Source organism: Lepidochelys kempii, chromosome 3 (genome assembly GCF_965140265.1).
Source record: "Lepidochelys kempii isolate rLepKem1 chromosome 3, rLepKem1.hap2, whole genome shotgun sequence".
NCBI classification, from domain to species: domain Eukaryota; kingdom Metazoa; phylum Chordata; order Testudines; family Cheloniidae; genus Lepidochelys; species Lepidochelys kempii.
In genome coordinates, this window is record NC_133258.1 from 110,281,773 (window position 1) to 110,301,740 (window position 19,968).

The 19,968-nt window shown below is 41.4% G+C and overlaps 1 protein-coding gene across 2 annotated transcripts in view; it reads right to left on the reverse strand.

Moving 5' to 3' along the window:
- EPM2A (EPM2A glucan phosphatase, laforin) overlaps positions 1 to 19,968 on the reverse strand; it is a 50,711-nt gene that overhangs the window by 20,894 nt on the left and 9,849 nt on the right. For both annotated transcript variants that reach the window (XM_073337536.1, XM_073337537.1), the window contains exon 2: positions 10,462 to 10,636. In XM_073337536.1, coding sequence (XP_073193637.1) covers positions 10,462 to 10,636 — 175 coding nt within the window. The remainder of the gene's footprint in view (positions 1 to 10,461; positions 10,637 to 19,968) is intronic.

Here is a 19,968-nt window from a genome sequence, read left to right on the forward strand (position 1 = left end):
TTTCTATGGGAGCATAAAGTTAACAAGCACTGGGAAGGGAGGAGTGGTTGTCTGGTTTTTTTAAAACTACTTTTTACTTAGATTTACTTTGTTGCCTAGGATTATGATTTCATCTGCTTTGAAATAGAAACTGTGGGCACTTTGATAAAAGTACTAAAAGTGACCGACTGTAGTTTATGTAAGTACCTCTAGATCCCCTGCCAAACATTATTATCGTAACTCTGTAAAGTGTTACTCAGCCCTCGATAACAGATAGCCTTACTTCCTACACCACAAGTGTAGTAGGGAAACTGGGTTTGTTTGTTATTTTCTCTATCTCCTTTGGTGGAAATGTTACCCACTGGAGAGTGGTGAAAATGCCTCTCTGGGGCTAACCATAAAGGATATGAGCTGTTACAGCCCACAACTACAGTGCCTTGGATCCATAGCTCAAACTGTGGCAACTGAGGCTTTCAGCTCTAGAGATCTCTGGTTCAATCCCCCATGTGTAGACCAGGAAAGTGGACATCACAGAAGCACCTCAGCGTTACGGTAAGTTCAGCAATAAAGGATCTAGCCTTCTTTAGTGCTATGTTGTGCTCATGGTGAAATTCACACAAATGTGAAGGGTCCACATAAGACTTTCCACATCTTTGAAGATTGTTACAGAGGGAGGGGGCACCAAAGGAACAGCACACTGGGAAACTCTGCACACCCTACCTGGTGAAGAGCGAGGTATTTTCCCACAAAGGCTCTGAATATGCCAGTTTTGGGGTTGGCTAGAGATACACATATCCAGTGGCCCAAAACTGCAGGGCAGAGAGTCAGTTCATGGCCACACCCACCAACAGACTCTATGGATGAATGTGGCTATCTCACTGCTCCTCCTTCCTTCTTCACTCAACACCTGTACAAAGTCCAAATACTTGGGCTGTGTGTTTGAAGGGGTAAATTTCACCCTTAAAGAGCACACTTAAAAAGAACTACAACTACTAACATTTATAACTTTCACAATCTTATTTGCATTTCACTTTTCGCCACATTAAAAATTAAATTCGTGCTTTCATTGCATTTCCTCCCTCTTCTCCGTTTTTTCTCCCTGGATGTTTATAATCATTTTCAAATTATGCAGCCTTACCACAGGAAAAAAAATAAAAATAAAAAAAGTACCCTAAGACATTTCATTCTAATTTGCAACTCTTTTTTGGTCTGGGTTTTTCCCTCCTCTAATAAAAAGGATTTGAAATCCATATTTCACATAGATTGGCAACCTGCATGACACTCTGCTCAATTTTTGTCATGGTTCACTGAGGACTTTCACAATAATAAGAGTTATGCACCTAACTCCTTGAATTTGAAATGAAATTTTCCACTGCACAGCATTAAAGCAAAAAATGAAAGATTTTCAGTTAGAGCCCTTTTCCATGTTCTCTAGGAAGACAGCAGCAGTTCATCTGTTTTGTTTTGTTTTCTTCTGCAGAAATAAAACAAAACTCTAGCAAATATAGCAGCAACTCTGTAATATTTATTTATTCTCAGGAAATAAAACAGTAATGTTTCTGAAACTAAACTTCAGGGAAACTAAAGGAGATATTCAGGTTTAATATCTAATAGCTTTTTTGTTTACAGTTAAAATATGATCCTTCACACTTTTTTACACAGAGGAACCTTGTTGAATTCATCTTTCAAACATCAAGGGTTTTTAAGCTGCAAACCTGAATCTATATTTGTTGTCTGTTTTATAAATTCCTAAGGCATGAGGAAAAAGAAAAGGAGTACTTGTGGCACCTTAGAGACTAACCAATTTATTTGAGCATAAGCTTTCGTGATGCATCGGATGCATCTGATGAAGTGAGCTGTAGCTCACGAAAGCTTATGCTCAAATAAATTGGTTAGTCTCTAAGGTGCCACAAGTACTCCTTTTCTTTTTGCGAATACAGACTAACACGGCTGTTACTCTGAAATAAGGCATGAGGGAAATTTTGCAGGTTAGCTGTAGTTCACCAGTTTTTTGAGATATTCTCTACTCTAGTTCTATAGTTACAATAGCTAAGCAATGTTTGCTTATTTTACGTAGGGCATTTTGGGACAGAACCACAAAGGAACTGAAGTGCCTAAAGCCCAGTTGAAGGTACTATTGAGAGCCACAACCCCCCCCCCCACCCCCATTCAGTTGCTGCCCAATGCTGTAGATGCCTAAACTTATCTTGGCACCTAAATTTTTGCTGTAAAAATTCTGTAGGGGCCTAAGTTTCTACCTCTGAGCATAAGCACTGCTTCCTCCCCCAAGACATCCAGACACCTATCGCCTGCCTAAGCCTCAGCATAGTCTACAAACCAGGGCATAACAGGGGTGTTCCCTCCTCCTCTCCCACTGGGCTCTTTTGGATAGAGTTGGGCGTGTGAACAAGAAATGGCTTAGGTGCCTACACAGCTGACTCCAGGAGATCGGCTCCTGGCTGTGATGGAAGCAGAGAGGGGCAGGGTTTAGGATTCACCCCCTCATCAGCTTGTTAGGTGGCTCCCCATCTAGCATGCTGGCTTTTTTGGATGATTCTTAGATGCCTATCTCTTCCCATTCTTTTTACAGGAAGTCTGGGCACCTAATTCAGGCTTTGCAGATCCCATTTTTTGTTCGAGTCATTTTCTAGGCACTTAAAAGTTAAGCATTGCAACGCTGAGTGTTGCAACACCTATTTCCCTTTATGAATCTGGGCTTCTGTAATTTAGAAGATACCTGTTTCAGAAATACAGTATGCACCTAACAAAAACATCATAGCAAAAAAAACTAAGTCAGTTTGTAATCATATCAGCTTGTTGATTACGGTCAATCAGTTTCCAAGAAAGAACAGTCCTGCATTCTAGCCTTGAAGCAGTTTCCCCACAGTGCTGGCTGTGAGTGAAAATGACTCCGATTTTGGAATCGTAATCAATTTCATTCACAGCTGGCAATGTAGGCAAACTGCTTCTGTATAGCAGCACAAGGCTACTCTGTCTCTGACAGTTTGGACCTTAAAGAATAAAAATGGCAGTAAAAAGGGAAAAAACAAACAATCAGAAGAAAAATAGAGTGAGGAACAGAGAGACAACTAACAAAGAAAGAGGAAAGTAGAAACTACAAGAGTAGTTGAAAAGTAGAAACTACAAGAGTAATGACCAAACCCAATTTTCCCTCTAACTGTGCTATCTCACCTAATATTTGATTCATTGGACCATCAAGAGTTGCCTTTTGACAGCCCACAGGGTGAAAACAGTGCAAATCAGTTTGTTTACACCTGCAGTTTCCTTGCCAAGAGGGTTCCTGTTCTTGCCTCTGCTTTTTTCCCTGAAGAAATGGTATCAGTGTTTATTTTCCTTAAGAAATAAGGAGATCTTATGCAGCAACACAGCTATGTGAATTTCCATTTCAAAGAGCAGCAATGTTTTTAAGCAACTGTTACACATTGGCAGCTAATTTAGGAAAATATCCATTTTGACATCACCAGCCAATCTCAGCTCACTGTGGTTTTAGGGAGGGCAGATCATTCTACCCTGCATAGTGACTCACTCACAACCATCTCTCTAAGGCCTTGTCTACACTGCAGAGTTTTGTCAGCAAAAGGCAGCTTTTGGAGACAAAAGAGTGGAGGTGTACACACTGCAATGTCACTTTTGGCAACAAAACTCTTCACTCTCACAGCGCTTTAACGTGGCTGTGTAGTGTAGTGTAGTGGCTATAGAGTCGTGGCACCAGCATTGGGAGAGAGCTCTCCCAGCGCTGTAAAAAACCCACCCCCATGGGGGGAATAGCTACCAGCTCTAGAAGTGCGGGTTCCAGCGCTGATGCACTGTCTACACTGCCACTTTACAGTGCAGAAACTTGCAGCACTTTGGGGGGGGGGTGTTTTTTCACACCCCCTGAGCGAGAAAGTTGCAGCGCTGTAAAGTGGCAGTGTAGACAAGGCCTCTGTCTTTCTCCTCTTGCTCCCAGATCTACAAGATAATAAAAGCTACACTGCCTTTTCAGAGCAAGCCCAAACCAAGCCAATCCCATTTCGGAGGCATCACTTTCTGCCAATCCCCAAGCCAAAAACAAGCCACACACTTCAATGACAAAGCTACTTAAAGAAAAGCAACAGGCTACTTAATTTAAATGAATGGGCAATTACATACACAAAAAAGCCAATACAGGCTTGTTAAAGCAGAAATTCCCCCTCCCCGCCAGAAAGCCCCAAAACAAGCAACAGGCTACTTAAAGAAATGAATAGGCAATTAAAGTAACAAAGAAGCCAATATACGCTTTGCTGGGAGCTGCCTTTGGCAAGTAAAGATCTAGTAGGATGTCCATGGAACCATGGAATTGAGAAACCTGCATCACGTGACACAGTACCTGCCCCATGAAGCACTGCAAACCCTTCCCAAAGCACCCTGCAGCCAGTTGCACAGTGGAATAGCTACCCACAGTGCACTGCTCTCTGTGTCGATGCAAGAGCTGCTAGTGTGGATGCACTCTGTTGACACAAGGAGCATAGCATGGACATGCAACAGCAGTTTAATTAAAACGCTTTAACTAAAGAGGCATAACTTTTGGGAACAAAACTCTGCAGTGTAGACATAGCCTAGTTAATCTACTCAATCAGATAGCCAGTTCCCTTTCACACACACATACAGCAGAACAAAATCCAAACAAAAAACAAAACAAAACAGGAAACTACGAGGAGGGGTGCTAAACCTCATCACTCACTCATTTTACATTTTACATTGTTACTGCCCATTCCCTACTCCTGGGGTTGTAGATTGCGTGGTTAGATTGTAAGCTCTTTTTAGCAAAGGCCTTGCCTTCGTATCTATCTGTCAAGCACCCAGCATACTGTTGGTACTGTACAAATAGCCAGCTGCTTCTGTGAAATAGAAGCATTATTTTTAATACAATCCTATGCATCTTTTCCTTCCCCCAATACCACCACTTCTAGTTCAGCTGAGCTGACTATCAGCTATTTTCAATGTGTCTCGACGACTTGTCTTGCTCACCAACAGAAGCTGGTCCAATAAATGATACTACCTCACGTACCAGGGCAATTACACAAAATAAATCATGAAATGTCATTGGAAAAAATTCCAGTTGTACATCAAGAATAATTCCAACTGCTCCATGTCCAAAGGTAGGCAAAATCCCAATATAAAATCTCAGGTTTACTGGACTACGAATATATGAATAATGCAAGCAACATACATGGTACTTTCCTGGAAAGAGGAGAAAGGAAAACAAAATACCCCCAAACCAGGTGAACATTAATCATACTGATGGCTATCACTTAATAAATACCTTGACATAAAAAAATAATTAATGGCTGCCAAAGTTGGCAAGGTTTTTAAACAGACCCATTTGTTGTCACAACTGTTTTTCTCCCATTTCATCATGTTTATACAGACAATCTATCATTCTTTGGTAGTTAATTCCACCGTGTCACTCCAATGTCTAGAAAATATTTTGTGTCCCACTGATACCACAGTACACAATAAATCTGACAGAGTACTAGAGAGTGGCCATTCTTCAGGTTTAATAGAAGACATAATGCAGATAATGATAATAATGGTAGTTTAACAACTGATGAGAGTCAAGCAAAAATCCTACTCTGAAATTACTCCACCACTGGACAATCCTAAACCAAATTGCCCTATTATCTTCTAGTCAATCAAAATTATAATATCTGCTCTGTAATACCAGACTGCTTATAATTGTAGTATTCACCAGAAGTGTGTCTAGAGTACAGGACTGAGCGCCACGAGTCCCAACTTCCTTCCCCATTCTGACACTGACTTGCTATGTGACAGTGGACAAGTCTACGGCTATGTGGATAAGCACTTCTTGTTTGCATTCAGAAAACAAAATAAGTGGCTTGCCCACTTTCGTTCATCTGTCAAACAAGCTGCTTCACAGGAATGTTGTAAGGCTTAAATAATGTTTAGAATTGTTTCAACATCAGTCAGGTATAAGGTGGTATCAAAATAGAAACCACTATCCTTAAATAGTTTCTCTGAAATTATTTTTAATTGTATTTTGTTATTTATATATTTTTGTTATGCAGTATTAGAATTAAAATTGGTCTTATTCTCAAATTTTCAGTAGCCTGTGAATGTTATTTAACAACTATAACTAGGCTTGGCAGAATTAAATGATAATATCAATGTTTATTTTTAAGCATTTTTTAAATGTTCACAGTAGCACAAAAGTATGGGATTTATGGGGTTTTTTTTTTCAATTTTTTATCTATTTATATTTTCACAGTTGTGGGAAATTGGGGGAGTGTCAGACAATTATTTAATGACAGTAGATGCAAAGTTAAAGCTTTATAATAGTTAAAACACAAACTGTCAACTTCATGTCAAGATACACAAAGTAAATATCCTTAAATCAAACTCTAATAAGTTCTTAAGTAACATGTTTCTTATTTTGCCTATCTGTAAATTGAGACTAAATGGAAATATTTTTTCGTTTGTGTGCAAATGGTGAAATTGACATTTACCAATAAAAATCTAATCCTTCCATGCCAACTATAACTGTATGTTTATGCATCCATACATATCGTGTACACATAGAGTATACTAAAGTTAAAGAATGGTTAGAACAGGCATCATAATGAAACTAGCCAGTAGTTTAGTGGCAAGGCAATGCACTGCCACGCAGAAGGTGCAAATTTAGGTCCTAAACGCCAAAAGAGTTTCCTCCATTGCTCTTGAGCAACCTCCTCTGACTGACCTTTCTAGTTAATCAGATCCAGATGTTGAAGTTGACTGGTTGTCCCAATGTCTAACCAATATCAGGGACTGGTGGGAAGGGGCAGTAGCCAACAGTGCCCTTTTCCATTTATGACTTGTTTTTCTAGATGGAGACTCCCCACCCACCCCCACACCCCCCTTCCCCATATCTTTTGTCAACTCCAAGGCTTTTTGCAATGTGTTCTCCAAGGAACAACACTTGAAGACCAGTCAGAAATGTCAGAAAGTACAGAATACAGCTCCCTGCTTCTTCAACAGTACTTCCCTCAGGCAGCATATTACACCTATGCCCCTTGACCTGCACTGGCTTCCCATACATTTCTGGTTGCAATTCAAGGGGCTGGTTTGAATCTATAAAAAGGTTGGGCCTTGCTTATCTTAGAAACTGTTAGACTGCTTGTGCAATACCACAGAAGTTGAAATCAGCTGAGTTATCTGAGCTAGCAGTCCTCAGGTTTACACCTGAGGAAGTTGAGGACAAGGTGTTCTCAGTGAGGGGATCCCTTGTCTCTGAAACTTGTTTTCTCTCTCCCCCAGTCTGAATTTGCTTACCTTCAAGCCACACTGCAATGCCTATCTATTTAGCTAGGCCTTGGGGGGGGGGGGGGCTGCGGGAAGTTAATGAGGAGGGAGATTTAGAGCACTTTGATCTAGTCCTCTTCGACACAGGTCTAGATCAAAGGACAGTAGCAGATTATTAATGCATGTCAGCAGGGGCCACATGAATGGTTAGATTGTTGCAGGCTAGCTGGGGGCAGATTCACACCCCAGCTTGCTGTGAACTAACTGATGTTGAAGACAAGCCCCTAGGCTCTGTGGGAAAAGGCTGACAGTGGGAAGTTAATGAGAAAGGAGAGTTTCAATTTGGGTAGGTTAGGGAAGGTCTTTCATTGGTGAGTTTTGATTTGTATGTGTTTGGAACAAAATTTTGTTCATGTACCATAGCTGGGGATAGGCACGATTTTAAAGACATTTAAATAAATAAGCCCAGCATATACAGATAAGGTTCTGTTCCCATAATGTGGTCATCTTTCTCATTCCTCTCATGCACACACACACTTATTTTTTAAAATAACTACGTTATAAATTGTTTAAAAACTATCTCCTGCATTTAATCTCTCTCCCTGACAGCAGATATCAGTAATGTCATCATACATCTCCAGATGCAGGAGACAAATTGATATGACACCAAACACAGATATACACGGCACACATAAATAAAGTGACTTTTTAAACTATTCTCTAAAGGTTATTTCTATTGTTAAGTAAACAAGAGAACAGATGTAAACAAGTTTAAGATTGTGGCTCACAATAATTAGATAAAGCTCAAATTTCATCAAGCCTTCACTTCAAATGTCCTGGCTCTGGATGATTTTTGTATCACAAATATGGTTTAAATTACTTTTTTGAATTTAATTTATAAATGATTCGCTAAAATTATTGGCTTTTTTTGTATCAGTCATATCCCATTCTTGCTCCCTTAAAATCACTAGCAAAGCACCTATTAACTTAAATGGGGAAGGAGCAGGTCCTTAGTGACCTTTTACAACTACCCCAATCTTGTTCCTTATTTTTAATGAGAACCTGGGTCTTGGATTTTTATGTTTTTTTTTACTTGCAGTGGAAGGGGTGACTCTTTTGCTCTGTAGCTCATTATTTCTTAGTCCTGTTATTGATGCTGTTGCTCTACAGCAGTGATTCTCAAGTGTGGCCATGGTAGCCGCAGATGGTCACCACAATGCAGCCACATGTGCGGCCACCATAACTTTTGGGGTCCCAGAGCCCCTTCCCTACGCTCTCTGCCGTGTCACTGGCTCGGCTCCCTCCAGCGGCAGCCCAAGTCCATGATGGGCCTGGTGATGTTTCATTATAGTGTAGTAGGGCTGCTGCCTTTGGCTGTGGGAGGGAACCAGCCCTGAAAGAGAGAAGTATTGAACAATTCCTTTTCAAGAACATTTTGAAATAAAAAAAGTTCATTGATATTTACAACAGGTAACTTTAGTGGTATTAGTAGTAGTACATATTATTCTTTAAATTGAAAAGATTTTATTTGCATGACACTTCCAAATAACCACGACTATGTTGTTACTTGTTTAATATTTTAACTGGACAGAACCTTCACTTATATTCTACACTGACTGAAATAACTCCATGGTATTTAAAGTACATATAATGCCCATAAAACCCTGCCTGCCCCTGCCAAATAATGGTGGGGTTCCATGACTAGTCTTGCTCAGTGACTTCCCTATCTCATCTGCTCATTTAAAAATCAAACATTCACTTTTTCCCCAAATTCAACCTGACATTAAAAATCAGGTTATGTTTTTTCTGCCTCTCCAGTTATCACCATTAGTAAAAATATTGCAATCACAGCTCAGCTGAAAATTTCTGGATGTTGTCAGAGGCTTTACAGAACCGTGTTCGCTCTTCCATAGCTTTACTAGTTCACAGAGTGGTAAAAATATGTTTCCCCATCAGATTAAACCAACAGACGTCAAAGATAAACAAGGAGCAGATATTCTGAATAAGAACATTTTTTCATGAAGAAAGGTTACTCACCTCAAGTAACTGGAGTTCTTTGAGATGTGTGGTCCCGCTCAGCACTCACTATGGGTGTGCTCCATGTGCCTGAGACTGAAAGATTTTTCACTAGCAGTGTCCGCTGGTCTATGCCTGTGCCCGCTCATGCTCCAAACTGAGGACAAAAGAGGCGGCACGGCCTGCCTGCCTGCCTCTCCGGTTCTTACTGTATTGTGGATTATAGTAAGGTTCCAAAGCAGAGAGGAAGGAGGGCGAGTCATGGAATACATATAGGGACCACACATCTTGAAGAACTCCAGATACTATAAAGTAAGAAACCTTTCTTTCTTCTTCAAGTGCAGGTCCCTATGAGCATTCACTGTGTGTGACTCACAAACAGTATCACATCGAGGAGGAAGGTGTGAAGAACTATGCTGCATCACAGATCACAGACCCGCTGTTCCAAAGGAAACCTCTGGCTGAAGCTTGCATAAGGGGGTAATGCTTAGTAAAAATACCTACAGAGCCCCATGTGGCCACCTGCAGATCTCTAAGAGAGGAATTCCTTGCAGCAAATCCACAAAGGTAGCTTGTGCTCTGGCACAGTGGACCCTCACACTTTGTGGGGGAGGGGTGACCATTTGTCGTAGCTAACAGGATGCCACCTGAAATGCACACAAGTCTTTGCAATGAAATTGCTTCTCCTTTCATTTGCTCGGCATCACTACATTGCAACGTTAAGGTTGTTTGGGTGCCTTAATTGTGCATTCTCATACTTAACGTATTTGGGTTTCTTTTAAGTATAACCTTAACTGTGAGTTTTCTGGATTTGTTATGCTTAGTTTTGGACAGCTCTGTAAAGTTTTTAACCTTAAATTACTGATCAGTACTCTCACTCTGTGGAAGTTTGCCACTGACTTCAATGAAAGTAGGCTTGAACTCAAAATCTCTCCATTATGCAGACATATCTGATTTTTACCTGCTATGGGGCAGTTAATTTGCATTAAGCTTTACTGAGGGACTGTAAATTTAGCCTTCTGAGTTGTTTCTCTGTGTATGTGAATGGGTCGTTACTTTCTGTTCCACACAAATTCCCATTTGCCACCATATGGTCTAAGTCTCTATCCATCCTTTCAGTACAGATTTCCTCTTTAGCTGCCTGGATTGAACGAGCCCTTGAGAATTCCATTGTTTCTTTTTTACCTGGAATAGTGAATGGCTTGATGGCCAGCAATATTAAAATAGAAGTCAGTTGTGTGCTTCATCTCATCAGTGTGTCCAGAGACTTCGATCCAGTGTCCTATTGGCAGGCAGTAAACTCCATCTACCAAGTTGCTTTCATTGTAGACACAGCAGCGGTCATGATGGGGCCCATTACCTGAAACAGAAGCAGCAACATAACAGCTTGTGAATCAATACTGTTTACATGGAATCAAAGTAGATGTGAATTTAAATATGAATTTAAGGTCTTTGGAACAGGGACTGTGTTGCAGGGTTGCTGGCCTCATAAATGAAGTAGATCTAGCTCTCCTCTGCCAGAACAGGTGCTTCCACTTGCCCAAGTAAGAGGGTTGGGAAGCACCTGATGCTATAAAGAAAAAGGGAGAATCAGAGACAGTGAATCAGAGTCAGGAAGGGCAGATGAGAACTGCCAGAGCCAGAAGGTGTTTCCTGGGGAAAGGCTGAAAGCAAGGAGAGCAGCAAGAGGGGCTTTCACACTGACATCCCAAACCAGAGAGGGGAGGAGGCTGAAGATGGGAGGAGCAGCAGAGGGAGTTGCCTGCTAGCTTTAAGTCAGAGAGCTGGAACCAAGGGCCAGAGAGAGCTGAAGGTAGGGGAACCATTGGAGGGGCTTACTCACTGACATCTCCAGGGCTGGAGCTCTGGACCCAGAGAAATCATGAGAAGCCCATGGGGAGTGACGGATGCTCCCCTGGTAAAGATGCTCTCCCAGCAGAGCAGCTGTGGGGTTCCTCCTGGGAAGAGCAAGGTTGCACTCTTGTTAGAAGACCTATGGTCGCTGTCCTGGTACAAGAACAGGAGAGGATTGACAGAGTCTGGGCATGGCCGAAGGTGCCGGTGCATGGTATGTGGGGCATCCAGGGACAAGATGTCTTGAATTGCAATGACTGCTTGGACTGTGTGTGGGACATGGAATACATCTGAGATTTTGCTGGGGATTCAATGAACTGTGTTTTGGTAATAAACCAGCCCCAAGGGGGAGTGGGGTATTATTTAATCAAGAGAGCCTACATTGGATTTACTGGGAATACTGAAAGGCAAAATTGGGGCAGGTTTGCCTGCTGTGCCGCAGCCTGAAGAAAGGGGACGGTCCAGTGGGGTTGCTCCCATTTACTAAATGTTTGCAGAACACCCAGCATAATACAATTCGTATCACCCAATCTGACTGGCCTTAGGCACAACCACAAAATAAAAGCTTAGCAACCACCATCACTGAAACCTTTTTACAGAAGAAATAATAAGCGCTGTAGAGGATCCCAAATCATCACCAGGATACTTCCAAGCACTTAAAGGTTGCAAAATAGATAGATGAAACCGTTTGTTTTTCAAATGTATGTCTCTTCTCTGCTAATACCTGAGTTCAATGCTCTGCATTTCCCCTGCAACTTTTAAGGACATCGCTAGTACCTAAAAGAAGGCCTCATCTACAATAAGAGACTTTTCCTAAAATTTTCCACTGTTGCTATCGTCAGTTCAGCTCCCCACATGGTAAAGAAATCTAGAATAGACAACGCAGGTTTTAAGTACCATGTTGTGTAGGCCTGCTCTCAGCAGGGTGCTTAAATGCTGGGAGCCCTGTCCACACTTGCACTTCCACTACTGCAGTACAGAGCCACAACAAAAACACAACTTCCTTTCTACATTTACACATTTGTGGTGTTGTCAACTGTTGCAAGGCAAACAGAAACCTCAAGTCTTGACAGATAAAGAGCCTTTCCAGTTCATTGTTATAATGCTTTCACTTGTCATTTTTAAAGGTTAGTGTCAGAAGGCTAAATTATGCCTCTTCCTGCAGGGGGATGCTAGAAAGGGGAGATGGCTAAAAGGACCCAAATCAGGGTTCAACACAATCCAAATTCCAACACTGGAAAGCATACGGAGGTGTACTAGCTAGTTCCGCCAGCAGTGTAAGTGGTCCCAGAAACTGGGTGAGACACAAGAAAGCAGTATGGCAGCTCAAGGAAAAGCAGTGGCTATGTCTGTTATAGGGGTATAACACAGGATGCTCCCCACACCACCCAAGAAGCAGCACAACTTTAAAAGGTACTGGGTCTCCAACGGCTGCTGCTGGGAGTGCATCTTGCCTCAGCCTCACAAGAGGCATAATTAAGCTCCTGTTATGACCATGAGGTGGGAATCTCAAATTGTTGTTTTAAAAAACGCTTTACGTTAGACATACAATATGTGGCTCAATCAGTAATATAAAGCAATAGATAATTCTCTCTCACAAATGCAACAACATTCAAGTAATCATCCTTAAAGTATAAAATCACATACTGATATCCATTTACTTTCTCTGTTATTGGACTGATATAATGACCGATCTGTCACTATCCTTCTGATACAAAGATCAATTCTCAGAACTACAGATCAAATCTACAGTTAAAGAAAGATGAAAACACTGTTTTTTCTATTAAAGAATTAGTATGGAGCATAAGAAAGTTATAAATATAATTAGGGTTTCTATCTTGACGCTTATTTGATGATATTGCACAATCGGCTAGGGTCTAATAAGGTCTAATAACAAACAGAGAATATCTCAGTTCAGTGAAATTGTGTTTTTTAAAAAGTATAATTTATAGGGGCAAAAAAAGGAAAATATTTCAGTAGACTCCCTGCAGCTGTAAAAAATGAGACTGAATAACTAAGAGGTAAGAGGGAACAGAACGGTTGCTTGTGTAGCTAGATAATTAAGCAGATGTACACTACTTTCAAAGTACTAGTGCTTACTGAGTGATGGTGTCTTAATCATGGGGAGTGAACACATATGTGAGACAAATAAATGTTATAGGAAATCTACTGTGAAGAGAGCTCAGGAGAAATACTAATGCAAATGATTAGGATTAACATTGAATAGTTCTTTATTTTCTACATTGCATGCAGAACTTTTTCCCCTAATTATGGGTTATTATTTTAATATAAAATAAGGAATGTAAAAGCACAAGAGAGAAAAACACTTCTCCCTCCCATGTTGCTTAAATATTGTATTCCATATGCAACAACACAATGCAATTTCCATTAAAATATGGTAATTCAGACAAGCTTATAGCTTTAAACATTATGACTCTTGTCCTTATGCATATTTTTATTTCATATCTTTCATTGTGTTTGTGCTTTTAAATAATATTTCAAGACAGCAGAGGACATCAAAAGTACCCTCAAAGTAGAAAAACAATGACATTTATGAACACACACAAATAAACCAGCTGAATACATGATGGTTAGGGCTATCATTGGTAAGCAACAGCTTCCTTTTTTTTTTTTTTAAGTTTATTTACAAAACTTATTTAAACTGGAAGGTTAATGGCCCCAGTCCTGCAAACGTGGAACAACTTTCCTGTATAACGACTACTAGTGATCCAATAAAGGTAACAGAACTTAGCCTGAAACTTGCATCAAACCTACTCAGGATAACTTTCTGAAGTCCATTTTTACAATGTGAACAACTCTAAATAAAACACTTTTCTTTAGAAATTCCAAAACATTCCTTTGACATTCTGAAGAATTTATACATATAAAGCATATAATGTTACATTCATTAAAATAAATAAATGATTACTAACTACTGTCCACTAAATAGCCACATTGATTGCCTTCTTCAACAGCTTCGGCCGTCCTTCTCAATGCTTACTTTTCTCATCTTATCACTCTTCTTCACCGATTCATCCTAACTCTCCATATCACTATATCATTTCCCTCCCCACCCCTCTCCTGCTCCAGTTTACTCTACAACCTTTACTCTTCTTTCATATTAACTGAGTCATGCCTTCCCTCCCCAAGTCTAACACCACATTCCAGCTCTTCCTCTTGCGCTCTTTTCCCTCACCTCTGGCAATATCTGCTCCAACTCTACACTGGCCTTTTCACTTTCCTCCTTTCTCCCTCTTGCTCTTATTCCTCCCCCTTTCTCCATTGAATTCTGCGCCATTACACAATGCAGAATTCGCACAAAGTTAATGTTCCCCACAGAATTTTATTTTTGTATTTTTATTTTTTCATGCAGAATTTGCTACTGCTCTCCCCGCCCCCCATAGAAGGATGGAGTTGGCACTGCTGAAGAGTGAGGAAGAGGATGCAGGTGTGGGACAGCATTGCCAGTGCCAGGCACGAGACATGGAGGTGGTGGGCACCCAAGAGCTTGGAGGCGGCAGCTGTGGCTGCTGTTGCTCAGGCTCATCCCAGCTGTGCTGGAGGCTCCCATGGGCACAAAAGACATCCGGTGAGGAGGGGAATCTGGCTGGCAGGGGAGAGGAGCTGTGCCCTGCGGCTTGGCTCCCCCTCCTCAGGGGGACACTGTCAGGCAGAGGAAATGGGCACCAGGGCACATCCAACACGGTGATTGGGCGCAAGCTGTGCTCCTCAGGCCGCTTTCCTGAGGGCACCAGGCAGCTGGGTGTATGATTCCTTCTCCCCCAGGGACAGTGTGGGTCTCTGAGAGGCTGTGGAACAGCTTGGCCACTGTCTGCCTCCACCTTCGCATGGGCTAACGGCCAGGGAGCCCTTCAAGCTGAGAACTCACTCCCCTGCCTCAAAACGCAACTTAAGGGGCACTAGGAAGTGGTCCAATGTCAGCTTTCCAAGGTGTTGGGCACCCACAACCCCCATCACACACAGCGGGTGGGAATCAGTACACGTAGCCACCTGCGTTTGGACATTTTGCTCTCAGTCTCCTATTCCCTTTATGCTCTCTTTTTGTCCCATTCCCTCAATTAAAAACAAACAGTCTTAATTAGTTAAAGGTACGAGTATAAGGAAGTCCGATTTCCTGGACTCACAATGCTAAGTATCCTTAGCACTATAAAAAAGTTAAAAAAGTTAATATGCTCAATGGGCTTTAACATTGTCCCCTAAAAGACCGCACAGCATTCTGCAGAGGTACAGAAATATCATTGTCCATTTTAAATACTGGGAAACAAGAACACAGAAAGCTTAAGTGACCTCCTGCCCAAGGTCACACAGCAAGTGAGTGTCCCCAGAGAGAACCCTGGAGTTCCTGGTTCCTAGCTTGGTGCTCATTTAACAAGACTGCATTTGCCTCAAAGTCTTTGCTTTTCTTTTACCAAGCACTGAGATTGGCTTCCATAGAGTTTATCTTCTGAGGGAAACAGGCATAGAGGAAATTTTTTCTTGGATTGTAAACTTTGTGCACCAGTTTTGACCATTAATTTACTCAAAGTGACTTAGAGATAATGGACAATGAACTTTGGCCATTTGAACAACATTTTCTGAACCATACTCTGATCACAGTGAAAATCTACTTATGAGGCCTCCACTATAAAGCTTCACTGATAATACAGATTATTTTACTTCATTTTATTTTCTTTAATAGTCTTGAGATCATTTTTACATTTTATATTTGATTATTTTGAGGAGATCCTCATGAAATTCTTTTGTTAAATATTTTTTGTGGTATTTTTGATTTTTGTGTTATTTCAGTTTATTCACCTGGGTGGGTGGGTCTGCTTCCCATGCAGATTGGGGTGGGAGGCCCTGCACTCACCCTGCTCTGCTGGTTGAGTACAGTTTCAGACTCGGGGCTGCATCTTGAATCTTTTTTGTTGTCTGTATTATTACAGACATATTTGCTGACAGGTATTTTGAAATAAATTATCAAAATAATTGAAACTAGCATGATTATAGTGTGTTATTTTGACAAATAAAATATGCAGAATTTTGAAGAATTTTAAAATATTGTGCACAGAATTTTTAGACACAGAATTCCCCCAGGAGTAACCCCTCTGTCTCTCTTTAGTGCAGTCTGGAGTTGCTCAAGTTCCTTTTATTTTCCTGTTCCCTTTGGGGCTCCTGCTTTATTCTTTAGCAAGCAGACACAACCTGTGATGTTGCTCTCTCTCACTTCCTCCATCTTTCCTCTTACTGGCTTTCCCCCTACATGGCAGCCACTCAAAGGAGAAGGCAGCAACAGAAGCAATATTCCCATTCATCATGCTCTCAATATCAGAAGCACTGGCTTCCTGCTCTCCCATTTCTAACTCTTTTCCCTCCTTCCCCTTGAGGTTTATACCATCTGCTGACTAACTTTCCCCTGTCTCCTCATCCTACTTCCTCTTTAGCTTGGATTCCTGGTCCTCCTTTTCCTCTCTTCCCAATCCTCCATCTTAATTCTTGATGACTTCAACCGCCATGTTAATGATCCTTTCAACTTTGCCATCATTCACTTCCTTTCCCACATGGCACTGGATCTACAACCATACACAAAACTGTAGCCACTCCTTCAACTTATAAAAAGAAAAGGAGTACTTGTGGCACCTTAGAGACTAACAAATTTATTTGAGCATAAGCTTTCGTGAGCTACAGCTTATAGTCTTCATTAGGCATTGATCCTTCTCTTTTGTCACTTCCAAGTAGCTTCCTTTCTCCGATCACTATTTATCATTGAAAGAGATGGAGGAGTAAACAATCAAATAAAAAAGAAGCAAGTTTTCATTTGGGTTTTATTTTTTAAACAAACACCTTCCATTCATATAGTGCATTTCATTCAAAATTACACCAATTATTTTAGTCGCAATTTTTCATGCACACCATACACACGTCAGTCATTCCACCCCCCGTTGAAATACAGCAACAACATACAGTGCACAGCAAGACAACAATTTGAAACAGGAAGGGAAGAAAACTACCATATCCAATTGAAACCAAAGCCAAGAAAGTAGGGTAGGTGGAATGAAGTTACCCAATCAATATTGAGCCAGGACACTGAGGTTTACATCCCTCAGGGTCATTACAATTACATATAAAAATTGCCATGAGACCTTAATTATTGCGAGTGATCAGGATTGCACCTGTAAGTCTAATCCAAAAGATGCCACCTCCCCCAGAAGTACCTCCTAAAACATGCTTGTTTCACAAGATAAGTACAGAATACAAGGTCAAGGGGGTATATATAAAACAAAAAACTACTGAATCAGTTTATATGACGTCTTTACTTTCACAAATTATTGGGCTGCCTCAAATTATTTAGATACTGTAAAGTGGCAATGCAAGGAAAAAGTTCTAGCTACACAGCTACATAAACAAGTTTGAAGAAGTGAGATAGCAATTTATAATTCATAAACTACTTTTAATAGCATTTAGCATTCATGTCTCTTATTATTGAAATGGCTCTGGAGGAGCTGTGGCCCCATAGGGAGCAGAACTGCTGACACATTCTGTTGGACTTTGTCACAAATAGCTCTACTTGGTGAAAAACCCACAACTAGAAGATGTATCTGGCTACAACTGGTGAAGAAACCACTTGTGGTGATTCAAACCATCTGCTCAGGTGGCCTGCTAAGTCATTCTGTACACCCCACACATAAGAAGCTTCTAGATCTACTGAGCTGGCAATACAGAGCTCCCTGAGTTGGGCTTCTTTGTGACAGAGTGGGGAAGAGTGGGCTCCCCGCTGCTTGTTGGGGTAAAACATTGCTGTTAAGTTGTCTGTGAAGACTAACAGCCTGCTTCCCCTGATCTGCAATAGAAATACTTGGCACAGCTTTCAGTTCTCTGGCACTGATGTGTAAAGCTAAGTTCTCTGAAGACCAGAGACCCAGCAGAGAACTAAAATGGGCTCCCCATCCAAGGACCGAAGCATCTGGCCCTAGCATGAAAGCTGGTTGTGGGTGGACAAATGGAATGCCTATCTAGGGATTTGAGAACATGGGAGGGCATTCTTACCACAGAGTCCAATTGATGGCAGCTTGGTGGGTAAACAGATGCCAGCCAGCCCAACAGAGTTCTGAGCCACAGTCTGACGTAGTGAACCACATAGGTGCAAGAGGCCATGTGACCCAGAAGCCTCAAACAGTTTGGTGCTGTTGTGACCAGCAGACCTATGACAATTGATCGAATTGCCTGGAACATGGAAGAAAGGCCCTGGCTTGAGATGATTCCAGTGCAGCCCCTATAAACTCTATCCTCTGGACTGGAAAGAGAGGATATTTTTGTGTGTTGATTAACTTTCCCAGATCATTGATTGGATCAGGGCAATGCTATGCACTTGCTATTTAGACCAGCCTTTGACAAGCCAGTCATCTAAATAGGGATAAACCTACACTCCTGATCTTAGAAGGAATGCAGCCACTACTGCCATGACTGAGAGCTGCTGACGGGGTAAGAGGTAACTTAGTCACAGTTTATAAGTACCTACACAGGGAACAAATATTTAATAATGGGCTCGTCAATCTAGCAGACCTAAGGTATAACAGAATCCAGTAGCTGGAAGTTGTAGCTAGACAAATTTAGACTGGAAATAAGGCATAAGTTTTTAATTGTGAGGTGCGATTGGGTCAGGCCAGATGGCTACAGGAGAGTAACAGAAGGCAGATATATTAGCCCCAGGTTAAGTAGGTCCCTTTTCCCTGGGTAAGGTAACAGGGTAGGTTCCAGAACAATCAGGAACCTTCTGGAGACAATTAAGACCGGCTGATTAGAACACCTGCAGCCAATCAAGAAGCTGCTAGAATCAATTAAGGTAGGCTAATCAGGGCACCTGGGTTTTAAAAAGGCGCTCACTTCAGTTTGTGGTGTGCGTGTGAGCAGTTGGGAGCAAGAGGCACTAGGAGCTGAGAGTGTACAAGCATTATCAGACACCAGGAAGAAGGTCCTATGGTGAGGATAAAGAAGGTGTTGGGAGAAGGCCATGGGGAAGCAGCCCAGGGAATTGTAGCTGTTGCACAGCTGTTCCCGGAGGCACTCTAGACAGCCGCATTCCACAGGGCCCTGGGCTGGAACCCGGAGTAGAGGGCGGGCCCGGGTTCCCCCCAAACCTCCCAACTCCAGGTCAGACACAGGAGTCGTCGACCTGGACTGTGGGTTCAGAAGAACGGCCAAGCTGAGGGCTGCCGTGAAGCTCCAAGGTGAGCAAATCTGCCAATAAGCGCAAGACCCACCAAGGTAGAGGAGGAACTTTGTCACAGAGGGTAATTAACTACTGGAATAATTTACCAATGATTGTGATGGATTCTCTATCACTGGCAATTTTTTAAATCAAGATTTAATTTTTTTCTAAAAGATCTGCTCTAGATATTATTTTGCGGGGGTTCTGTGGCCTGTGTTTACAAGAAGTCAGTCTAGACGATCACAGTGGTCCCTTCTGGCCTTGGAAACTATGAATAATCACAAAGTCAGTATTATGCAATTTAAAGTTCCTGCATGTTTTAATCCCCAGCATTTGTTTTTCACCGTTTTTCCCTTCTACAACCAGTGTTAAAAAAAATTACATCAACGTTTACACTCACCCTTCTATCCTTAGGGTAAAACAAACACAAATACCCTGTGGAAAAAATGCCACACACAACTAAAAGGATAGATTTTTTAAAAGCTCAGACCACTTTATAAATGGATCTTTTTCTTTAACCTTGATCGTATTGATTTTTTTCCCTGGGAACAAATGTTGGTTTAATTTTTGAGAAGAAGGCAAACTTAAAAAAAGTTATGAAATAAAACCCAGCCTGTAAAATGCTCTTC